General features: G+C 42.3%; 1 protein-coding gene and 1 long non-coding RNA gene across 2 annotated transcripts; one reads left to right on the forward strand and one right to left on the reverse strand.

Moving 5' to 3' along the window:
• The first annotated feature begins 2,234 nt into the window (after positions 1 to 2,234).
• Positions 2,235 to 4,179, forward strand: tmem121ab (transmembrane protein 121Ab). Its single transcript, XM_042095661.1, has one exon. It carries the CDS (start codon positions 2,444 to 2,446, stop codon positions 3,389 to 3,391), a length of 948 nt encoding a protein of 315 aa, XP_041951595.1. The 5' UTR covers positions 2,235 to 2,443; the 3' UTR covers positions 3,392 to 4,179.
• Positions 4,180 to 7,108: 2,929 nt separating this feature from the next.
• Positions 7,109 to 8,483, reverse strand: LOC121711818. The gene is made up of 3 exons (XR_006032451.1): positions 8,346 to 8,483; positions 7,604 to 7,701; positions 7,109 to 7,135 (listed from the first exon to the last, which is right to left on the reverse strand). It is a non-coding gene; the product is annotated as an uncharacterized LOC121711818 (long non-coding RNA).
• Positions 8,484 to 12,685: the final 4,202 nt, after the last annotated feature.

Raw genomic sequence — 12,685 nt, forward strand, 5'->3', positions numbered from 1 at the left:
GAGCCAGGTTTTATTGGCAGAGCTAACTAGCCCAATCTATGAATTGCTGTGGTTGTTTATGACCCATACATGCAGCCTGGCTGTACTCCTCCAGTGCTGTGCTAACCCCTGCAAGTTATGTGGGTCGTCAGGGCTGCCCCTGCTCATTAGTTTTCATCATTGAATGCTTCCCATTCTGACTGTGCCCTCACAGTGCTCGCGTTTGGCCCTCAGTGTTAAACGGCAGCCCTAATGCGATACACGTCTGGCCCGAGTCATGACCTGGTGTCAGACAACGAAGGCGGTATGACCTCCTCAGGCGATTACCGCATGTAGAATTCCAAACAGCAGAGTGCCCGAGACCTTCAAATGCAGCTCCTTGGACAAGTGCCCAAAAGGCTTCATCTGATGGATTTATCCAGATCTCCATCCAAAAGCCTGAAGAACGGGGAGTTTTGTAGACTGTTTAGAGACAGAATTAATGAGCTCCATTATTTGTTCCTCTACTTTAGCCACTGCAGTGGCAACAATTCATTCTGTAGTAATGTAGCTTTGAGCAAAATGCGACTGCATACAATATAGTAATCTGATCTACATAAATTCAAAGTGCACTGGTTGTACCATAACTTCAAACAGCATGGCTTGTTCTTCATATTTCATTGACCAAACATGCCTGTGTTATTTTTATCGGTACAGGGTTTAAACATTTAATGAGGCACTGAGTCGAAAAAATATGCAAGAGTATGCATAACTTTTGAAAAGAATAGCATATGAAGATAGCATATAGAATTCCCCTGATACATTTCTAGAAAGATCACAGTTTTTTTTTACAAAATCATCAGAAGACTATTTTATCACTTTTTTGTATCACAAGTGAAGAGCATCAGAATTTCTGATTTACCATTTAAAATATTCATTAACCCACTTAAATATTCATACTGCTGGCAAGGCACGCTTTACACTTTTAGAAGAAGGTTGAGAAATCTAGAATTCTTCCAGAACTTTCACATAGGGAAGACCCATTAAGCTCTTGTGGGCTGAAATGAATTATATACATTGATGACGTTACTAAATTCTAATTTCCATGCCGGTTTGAAAGTTCAAACTTAAACTTTTTAGCACTTTGCCAAGAAGGGTTAGCCAAATAACTGTTTTAAGTGTGTAAGCGGCTTACACCAAATGCCTTGGCAAACCTCATCTTGGGGGAGACGCTGTTAGGTTTCCTCCATGACCTACTGAGCTTCAGCTTGGCACTATTAAACCAAGACACTGTGTTAAGTCTTGTCACCTCACTGCGAACATCAGTGTTCCGGCTGAATTACCACACACCACTTTCAGAGAGCGGGGAGAAAAAAAATACTATCTGAGTGACTGTGGTCCCGCAAGTGGGAACAGAAGGATTACACAGAAAATGTGGGTCAGGCAGGAGGCGCAATAACAATGACCCACCGGCAGGTTCTGTCTTGATGTGATCAGGGTGCAGTGATAAAGAGGAGGATGAGGAAGAAGAGGAGGGGGGAGAAGAAGGGGAAGGATAAGGACCTGCTGGTATAATGTTGGCCTTTGACAACAGCTCATAATTTATGACCCTTTTTTACGCTGAAAGTTCTCTATTTGTCTCTTCTCTTTCCTCAAACTCCTTTCCCCCTATTCCTCTAAATCACTAACTGTTTCTCTCTCCTCTCTCTCTCCAGGCTGTGGATCATGGCAGAGTGGCAAAGACAATGCATCTGAGGCCCCGTGGCAAAGCCTCCCCACGGGGAGCATTTGCCGGGCATGGGGGCTTCTTCGGCCACTGACCCCGTGTCCCAGTGATTAATGGCTCCAAACTCCTCGCCTCTGCACTCCTCCTGCACCACAACACCTCCCTCTACCCCACCTTGCTTTTCTTCTTTATTTATCTCTTTCACTTTGTTTCCCCCTCACATGACCCAGAAACTTGCAGTCGGACCGTTCACCTCGGCGAGCAATTCCTCAGACAGCCGACACTAACTGGCACAGACAGGCACCCAGATCTGAAGATAAAGTAGCCTCATCTTCTCCATATCACCGCGTGGTCTATAGCTGGATCATGACGGCTTAGCCACAGGAGCCAGGTAAAGGCAGCCGTCCTGGAGAGATCAATGGAACTGCGTTGACTAATGTGTAGAGGGACTCCTTCGGTCACCCAGTCTAGAGAACAACTCTGTCATTGAGCAGCTACTCTCTTTCTCTCTCTGTCTAATGCCATTTCTCTCTCAAACTCTGATAGATGTATGCTTCTGCTGCATCATTTAGAGGCAAACATTATTAAGAAAGAACATATTTCAAACTGAGACACGTGTTGCCATGACTCAAGTCTGATGGCTGGCCGGAAATTTGATTGATCAAGAAAGGACAGAAAAAAAAGAGCGCAGACTAAAACGCTACCGCTGACCTTTGTGCCAGGGTTGTTGTTGTCGTCACGTGGTTGGTGGCCCTAGTCATGGTGTTGCCACCTCCAGACAAGCGCCACGTGTGTCTCACCACCATAGTCATCATGACCAGCATGGCCTTTATGGACGCCTACCTGGTGGAGCAGAACCAGGGGCCACGCAAGATTGGTGTGTGCATCATTGTGCTGGTGGGCGACTTCTGCTTCCTGATCGTGCTCCGCTACGTGGCGGTGTGGGTGGGTGCTGAGGTGCGAACGGCCCGCCGTGGCTACGCCATGATCCTCTGGTTCCTCTATATCTTCGTCTTGGAGATCAAGCTCTACTTCGTGTTCCAGAACTGCAAGGCTGACCGCAAGAGCCTGGAGGTGGTGGCCCGCAAGGCGCTCACGCTGCTGCTCTCGATATGCGTCCCGGGGCTCTACCTGATCTTGGTCGCGCTGGACAGCATGGAGTACGTCCGCACCTTTCGCAAGAAGGAGGACATGCGGGGACGGCTCTTCTGGGTCGCTCTGGACCTTCTGGATCTGTTGGACATCCAGGCCAACCTATGGGAGCCGCAGCGGACAGGCCTGCCCATCTGGGCAGAGGGCCTGATGTTCTTCTACTGCTACATCCTGCTGCTCATACTTCCCTGCGTGTCCCTGAGCGAGATCACTGTCCAGGGCGAGCAGGTGTCGCCCCAGAAGATGATGCTCTACCCGGTGCTGAGCCTGGTCACCATCAACGTGGTGACCATCCTGATCCGCGGTGTAAATATGGTGCTCTTCCAGGACAGCCGCGTCTCCACCATCTTTGTGGGCAAGAACGTAGTGGCCATCGCCACCAAGGCCTGCACCTTCCTGGAGTACCGGCGGCAGGTGAAGGAGCTTCCACCACCGGGTGCCGCCGGCATAGCTCTGGAGCTTCAACAGAACTCAGTGCCACACGGCCAGGCACTGCCCAACGCCACCAGTCTGCCACACGAACCCACACCCGCCCAGGAGATCATCGACACATGACCGGGGCAGAGCCGACTGATTGACACTCATGGCTGCCAGTCGGCATTCTTCCTGCTGACTGTGGGCACCACTGATTGGACAGGTCCCGGTTTGAATCACTACTGATTGGACAGGTCCTGGTTTGGGGGGATGGGTTGATCACTGCTGACTAAGGACACCCCAGTCATAAGCCTGGTATGCGTTACAAAGTTGGCCTTTCTACACTGTCTATCAAAGCTAGAAAACAAAACAGACTCTAGTATCTCCGGTCAAATCCTACTAAAAAAGACTTGACGACCAGACTGATATGATGAAGCTCTGCTATATGTCACTGATGTGAGATGTGTTTTTAATTGTGTGAACATTTTTTCTAAAAAAATGAAATGAAAACTAGTGAAAGAAAGCTTGTTCGACAGACCCTTTTTTCTGATCCAGAATGATAGCTTAAAATCTTTTTTAATTTGATGGTCCTGTGAGAGTTACAAATGACACGTTTACCTGTAAGATCTCTCTGTTTTCTTTTGTAATGCAACTGACAGGGCATACAGAACTCACTTCTCAATTGTAGACAGGAATTTGAAAAGAGAAATGGGAAAGGGACTGCTCAACAAATAGGAGAAAACTCAGAGTGAAAGGCTGAGAAGATGAAAGAAAGGAACTAACAGAGGGAGAATTAAGAATCCCCTCTCTGGAATTAAGAATCTGGAACAGCTCTAGAAGGAAGGTCTGAGGAAGCATTTTTGTCAGAGGTCCCCATATTTTAAGTCTTTGTGATGGAATGCTGAAAAGAGGCTCAGGAGATCAGCAACATCCTCTGACATGATATATATATATGTGTGTGTGTGTGTGTGTGTGTGTGTGTGTGTGTGTGTGTGTTTCTGAGGGGCTTTTGCAAAGTCGTGTTGTAAAGAGTTATAAAGAGGAGAGGGAGGGAGTTAGGAGGAGAGGATAAAACTGGTAGCCATTAACATTCTGGTTAGAACATAGATGGTAAAAATATCACCGAAAACTATACATCATAACACTGAATATTATTATTATTATTATTACTACTGGTGTATGTACATTTTGAGTTGGAAGAGTGTTTTAATAAAATATGGAAAAGAGTGAGACTTCAACGATAAACACTTTATCACTGTTTATTTTGCACTACTCCTCAAGTCCTACCTGAAGGGCAAGAGTCACCTACCTGAAGGGCAAAAGTCACATTGCGGCCTAAGTATTTCAAGTGGCGCATGTTTGTTCGAGCTTTCCTTGTGAGTCTTTGTCAATCGAGCACGGCGTGCTACTGTCAGAATAAACACCAGCTCAAGCATCACTAATGTACAAACGCTACACGTCAGCAGAACCGGACGGCAACGGAGGAACTAAATAGCGGACTTGGGAATAGAATAAATTACCTGTAGTGGCATCAGCAGGCGATCACCTTTCCGCACCTCCTAGCGTGGTGCGATACATCCCGCCCATAAATCACAGAGGAACCGAGCCCATCAGGAAAAGAATTGTGCTCCCTCCATATGTAATAGGCTTGTGAAAGCGCTGCTCCTCTGATTTACTCGGCATCCGTGACTTCCTGAAATATTTTCAATTTCGACAACGGTAATTCAGCGTTTGTGCATTACAAGCCAAGGTGAGCAAGGGAGTTTCCTAGGGAGATGTTGACTAAACGCCGGCATGCTGATGGTACGGTTTCTCCACTTGGCTGCTCCCCCCACTTTCCCCAGGGCCCGAAAGGCCCAATCACTTGACTGTTCTCCCGACTGCCAATCACAATTTCAGGGGCTGTGTGTGCCTTATCTATACATACATAACTTAGCTCAGCGTCAGTGCTTTTCAAAGAGTGTCTGTCGAAAGTCTGAGACACCTGCAGGACCACCCATAAACACAAACACACACACACACTGATTAGGGCCTATAACTTGTCTATTTAGAAAACATCTCACAAATACATAATTAGTTACCTACCCTAAGGTATTTTGTATTGTGTTTCATTCATTTAATGTCAGCAACCAGATCGCTCTCCACTTCCCAAATCGCATCCTACAATCCATCACAAAAGTAATGGAGACAAATAGGTGTCCTCAACTTATCCATAGTGATGTATCACAAAATTCACTGTGCATACCACAAGTCTACACTTTGTTGTCAACAAAGAGCACAAATGGGATCTTTCATGCAGGCCACACATAACACACATTAATATTAAATATGTGTTTCATAGTTACTCAGGGGTCAGTCCGCCTTATTCAGTTGGGAAGTGAAAAGGACGCTGGTAGAAATCGAAACCTAACAATGGCATTGTTCCCAACATTAATATTAAAAACATGTTTCATAGTTGCTCAGAGATCAGTGCGCCTCTTATTCAGTTAGTGGAGAGGACACTGGTACAAATTGAGATCTAACAATGGTATCCTTACAAACATTAATATTAAATACATGTTTCATAGTTGCTCAGTTGGGAAGTGGAAAGGACCCGGGTACAAATCGAGACCTAATAATGGCACGAACACAATTGATATTCTTGGCCCTTGTGATGTCCTTGTCTGCATTGTAATGTAATGCTTGGGAAGGCTGAGACACTATCCAAGGAGGTAGATCAATTGAACAGACTTCTCTTGATCAGCCAGAGGTTACCACCATCTTCCAAGGATATTCTGTCATAAAGTGCCAACAGTTATTCTTTGCAGAAATTTGTTTCTAATGATTCCCCACTACACAGAATTCTGACATTTTATTCTAATCCTATGAGCGATATGCAATCTTTTTTGATGCCAATACAGACCAAAAAACACAATTGGTATTTTAAAACAAATGTTATGTTCTGATCCTGTGGATCATAAGAAGTAGTAGTATAGTCCCACATTTCAAGTGATAATCCCTATTAGGACCAGGGTAGTAAGTTTTATAGTAGTAATTATTGCCTAATCATAGACCATGGTCCCATTTATTAGGTCTTGTTAAACTGCTAATGAAAACTAGCTGGTTTGTGAGGGTCCCACATAGCTTGTAAGACCTTAGGCCTTCTTAAAATCATTGATGCTTTATATACAGTTAGGGCAGCTCTCCCCAGACTATTAGAAAACTGTTAGCTACCTGTATTGCTTTTCTCATGTTAGCACTTCAAACGAATCCAACCACCATTGAAATGTGCTAATTTCAAGGACATGCATGGCCTACAACAGTGGCGCTAACAAGCTGACCCCTTAGTTCCTTCTCCTTACACAAGGGTAAGAGGACAACTCCATGTTGACGTCTAATGATGTCTAATGAATTCCATGTTGAAGACTAATGATGACATCTGCTGTTGATAATGATTTATGGATTACCACGTGCCACCAAACGTCTCAATCAACCTTAATGTGTTCATAAAAATCTGACACCAAGATGGCTTCTCTCTCACTCCTCCTACCCTAATGCAAACTGAAGATGCAGCACTCTCAACACACACGGACACGCACACGGACACGCACACACACACGGACACACACACACACACACACGGACACGCACACACAACATAAATCTACAGATGGCCTGCAAATGTCTGTGGTGGCATCCCTCCAGCTCTAATGCACATACTCAGCAGATGAGTGATGCCCCTAAATGCCTTAACCTCACTGACACAAATCGCACAGATGCCAGGACACGATCGCACCACACAAGGCAAACCCAAGGAAATGCCTACCGTCTGAAATATGCCTTACCTGTGTCCAGCTCCAACAAATCACAATATTTTGTCTGCATCATTCACAGGGCTGGGCTGGGCTGGGCTGTGTAAAATCATAGTTTTACAATTGCACCATAAGCAAATAGGTACGTTTACATACTTCCCGATTGCGTTAAGCTAACAATATGGATTTTGTTTAAGGTAGGTTAAAGGCAGTAAATCAGGCCCCATGTTTCCAATTCCTTTTGGTGTTTTTAGAATACCACTTTTATCTATCCAGGTCTTCAGAACCTGACCCGTCAACTGAATTAAGGACAAAATTATTTCCCAAAAGAAATAGGTGATGCCATGGTGTCAAATGTAGACGGATGTCATCATATACAGTAGAGGAGTGAGATTTCTGCATGTAGGCCTACCTTAAGATTAAATCCTACAGTCGTTTTCACTTTCAGATATGCCACCTCCACAATTACGACACATACTATTTTTACTAAAGCACCGCATTCATTATAATACATTTCACAACACCTGCCGAGGACATGAAGTGTGACGGGAGCATAAGTTACCTGAAAGTTTGCTACCAGCCAAGCATTAGTCAAGTAATGCGATATCCATCATGTTTGTTGCAAATGAGGTGCCATGTTCCTCCGACAGACGGCTTCCCCTGGGCGGACCAGAAAGGCCAATTTGCTCACACTGATGACAGCAAGATCAGCTTTCCCCCTCGGGGTGTCAAGTGTGCTCATTGCATTGAATTTGGTGGAAAAGTGGCGATGAATTCCTAACAGTGCTATCGATGTACTTAGCTTTTTCTAGCCTCCCACAGGAATCCAAGCAAGTGACAAAATGAGGACTGCTCTGTGACAAAATGAGGACTGTTAATGAACACCGTTTATTGCTGATCCAGGCTGTGTTTACACAGACTTAAAACAGCATTGCCTCAGTTCATGCTGTTTGCAATTGAACAAATGAATCATTCTGCTACGTTAAGGACTTTCCACTACAAGAGGTGCAATGGTTTTCATTATAACAAAGTGTTAATTGAATGCCCACATTTTTAGTTGTTGTTCCCAGAGGGAAAAAAAACAATGCACATGAATAGCACGGCAGGCAACAGGCAGGCTTTTAAAGTGGCTTCTAGCTTTTTTAGCTGAATCCACGAGTTAGTTCGGGGTAGCCTAATAGTGGCCTAGCCTATACTGTCTCAACAGAAAACTCAACTATGAGAATTCCTTGAGAGACAAATCACATACATATAGAATAATCTACCCTTTTAATATCTGAAAAATGAGGACAAATGTCACTTACGGTCGAGATCTTTCCAGTGATAAAACCTGTTCACTTCACAAGGCTCCAAGAAAAAGGCAATAATGGCGAGTTTGCATATCATCCATCATCCAGTGGGGCAATTACGGGAAACAGTTACGGGAGCGGAGCAGTGACAAAAAAGTTGCAAAAATGAACACTATGCTTGTGGCCTGCTATGGTAACACGTCTCTACTCGGGTACCACTACGTGCTTTAGGTTTATTACTGAGATCTAAGGCCAATGTGCGGGTACCGAGCAATAGAACAATGTCAATGAGTGCATGGAGTGGAAACAGGCCTTCTTATTGTTGATGGGAGCTGGCGTCTGCCATTACAAGCATATCACGGGGGGAAGTTAGGCTCGTTAGAGCGTAGCTTACAAGGAACAGCAGGAGCGTTGAGAACTGAAACGCGTTAACTCCTTGGTCAAAAAGGCGAATATGACTGATGACTTAAAATGACTTCTATTCTAGAAATGTAGAATGAAGGTAGAATGAATTGTTTTGCCTTCAGTATCATCAGGCCTATGTTAGTGTGATGTCAGGTGCATATAACAGCATCTGCTTACTCACAACTATTAAACATTTCTCAGAGATAAGGAGGTTTAATGATTACTGAGCTTTGGGCGCCACTTGCTGGTTGTCAAGGGAACAGCACATAACTTTTTACCTGTAATTTTACCTGTAGGCCTAGCTGACACAATGTTAATATTTGTACATGTAGGCATATCCTTTATTTAGCTATGATATGATGTGTCCAATTCCAAATCAGAGCTGCAATTTCACAGGGGCCTGTGGTGTTGTGCACTTGGAAAAATATGGGCTACAAATGGCCATGAAAAGAACAGTTTCTTACCACTTGTGCCTGTGGAGACTGAGGTGCATCAAGTAGGATTCGGCAATAGCATACGTTCTCCTTTTCTTGGACGTTTAGACTTGGTAAACTCAGCTCGGAGTCCAGACTCACAAGGATGGGAGGATTTAGTAGACCACACATTTGAGACAACAGCCTTCTTGCTGACGTCACAGCTCTGGTTAGCTAGGCTAATCTTTAATCCTCATTGTAATTTATGTTATGTATTGGCTAATGATATAACACATCAAAGTCCCTGTGTTCTTCATTTTCAAATATGGCAGTAAAAATGATATTGCATATTCATGAGGTGTGTCTATAAAATGACTATTGGCTTCGCAATTGTGGGAGTTTGTAAATACGCCTATGATGGAAGTACTACTTTGTACTTGTTGAAAAATAATTATAATAGAAAATGTATGTGTTTGTTCCTTTGTATCATTGCTATTTGTAGTGACCTGCTTGTGTGTAAATACTGTATGTCGGATGACCAAGTGACCACATTCTCGCTGCATCCAAAACCCAGTCTGGTTTCATCACACTCACTATATTGTTTTAATTCCTGAAGAGAGTCTGGGTACTCTTGGGAAATGGGCCCAACCTAACCCATCACACTTCCCCTAACGTTTACAAACTGATAATAAACCACATCGACAGTTAGTTAAGAATGCTTGCTGCATAAATCTACACATTCTTCTGACTGCAATTTTTGATGTGTGCAGGCTACTACCGTTCACCACCGCCACTTTCAATTTCGGAACTAACGTCGGAACTTGAAGCCGATTGGCCCACCATCCGGGAAACGCAAACGCATTGAGAGGAGCCAGACTATAGTATGTCAGTGAAATGAAAATGAGTGGAGATACTAGGTGGGCAGGGTCAGGCTATCCAAAAGCCCCAAATTGATTTAATCTGCATTTGGCTACATGGGAACTTCTCAAGGGGAACAATACTTGGGCTCTTAGTAAAAAAGGTTTCATATTCAGCAGAATTCTCCCTCCCACACATTTTATCATGTTTTTTTAGCCAATGACACCATGAAAACATTAAGACACAAATTGATTCAAACTAACTGAAAGCATTTCCAATCAAATACATTGTCAATAAAATAACAAAATCAGTGTTGTATATGGGAACTCATACACTGAGAATACTCTTTTATGAGGGAATCTATTAGGAACACTGTTGCAATCACACAATTTATGGTAGACTATAGGGCATTAGCCCATCCTAACAACAACAAAAAGATTGTGTATATATATATGTGCAAAATGGGTACACATTTGGTATCAATTTAATGTATTCAAAAGGGGTAAACTGCATGGGCCATCTCAGACTTCTCGCTATCTTGTTTTTACAGTTAACAGGCATAAACAGCCTGCTCTTAATTCATTCCCCTAAGATATAATGATATGCGCAATCATCAAATTAATGCAACAAAATTGGAATAGATGTGTTTCAAGGAGGACTCCTCATTTGCATTCAAGCAGTCCAATCTGCTGTTCTATTCAACCCTGAAATTTAATCGAGGCATTTCCATCCATGAATCCCCTATCTACCCTGTCTTCACACGTCTACTGATGGCTTACTTGAACATTTCTGAATTACAGTCATAAGACATCACAGTGTTTAAAATGAATGCTTGGCTTGCTATGCAGGTAGGCCTTAAAAGTTTAAATTAAATACTCACTTTCTATCAAGATCACAGTTTTTGTGCAATGGGCAACACTTTTCTTCAATCCTGTGTCCTATAAGTCCTTGCAGCATCTACAATTCTGAAAGTGGCCAAGACTATAACTGGTGTTGGTAACTTGACAGTGCCAAAGTATTTAGTCATTAAGACTAAATATAGAATACCGTCTCTGTTATGTGTTTATAACGTATTTATCATAAGACATTTAAATCAAAGTTCAAGCACATTTTCACTCAGCAATGTTGAGACAAGTGTTTCTTGACCAAACTTAATGAGTACAGTATATAAGATAATGAGAAAATGTGCTAAACTAACCAAATGGTAATGTGACAAAAATAACAAATTTACACACTTGGATAACTAATTTAACACACATGCAACCCACAAAAACAATGAAATGTGTAAATGTCATAATTTAATGACATTTTTGTCTATACATCCCATGTTCTCAATAATTTATTTCACAAATGTACAGGAATTATTTCGCTAGATTTATTATCATTATTTTTTTTCACATTATTGCTTAACAGTAAAATGCATTGGTTGGATATGTCCATTATAGCAAGACAATACATTCATATAAGGTATACAGATGTCTTCAGTTATATTTTACTGTAACTAACTTTACATTAAATATATTAATTTATTAAATTATTCATTATGTTTTTATGTATATTAGATCATTTATCACTGACGGGACTCCACCACATTGAGCTCACAGTGCATAGGGTCGCATTCAATCAGTAGAATTACATCCCTTTCCCCTCAGTATATATCCCACACAGTAGTTCATATTTAGGTGTGTGTGTGTGTGCATCTGTCCACAGTTATTCACTGTTTTTATTTATTTTCATACAATCTGAATACGCAGAGCTACAATATTTATGGCATCTGAATTCTACTTGATTGTTTATTTCTCTTTAAACTCTTTTTTAAAAAGTGAGTGATGATATCAACATACACTGCTAAATATCCAGTGAAATATTACAGAGTGTGTTGGTGTGTGTATGTGAACAGATCAAGAGAAATAACACACGCTCACACACAAAATGGTGGGAAGTCGTTTACAGAGGAGGTGACCACACAAACTATTGGGCACAGGGTCTGGTTGCATTCAGAAAAAAAAAGAAATGCAAAAAACGGTCAACCTACCACTTACAACTAATATTCTGTAAAGATAACCATTCAAGGAACCCCAAAAAAAAAAAAAAAAAAAAAAAAAAAAAAAAATCACTTTACTCTTTTTTTTTTTTTTTGCTTTCGAACAAAATTTTTCAATATTTACAGGTCAAGAAACGCTTCAAGAAATGACCGCCACGTGATATTTACAGATTGTAGTACTAGAATGGCACAAGATAGAATACCTGCTCAAATAGAAGAACAAAAATTTCTCTCTATACTGTAATAATACATTAGAGTGACAGAGATATAGGTTTGGCCTGGGCAGTACAAATGAGCACGGAGACTTAACGGACACCCGTTACCTCACTTCCTGTGTGGTCACTTCCTCCAAAATCGGTAGCAGCTGAGACATAAACCCCCCACGCCAAAAGAAAAATAATAAATAACGATATGTATACTTATATACACACAATAGAATTTCATCACAAATCAACACAGTCAATTCCATCACACACAAATAAGAGGAGGTTCCTCCGCGGAGTGCATGCATCCATTCAATGGACCAAGAGCAGAGGCAGACGAAGAGGGAGTAGAGGTCGTACAAGGTCACCTGGCAAGGAGCTGAATAGCTCCACCTGCATAGACAACTTCTGGAACTTTCTGCCCTTTTTCTT

This window comes from Alosa sapidissima, chromosome 6 (assembly GCF_018492685.1).
Source record: "Alosa sapidissima isolate fAloSap1 chromosome 6, fAloSap1.pri, whole genome shotgun sequence".
NCBI classification, from domain to species: Eukaryota; Metazoa; Chordata; class Actinopteri; order Clupeiformes; family Clupeidae; genus Alosa; species Alosa sapidissima.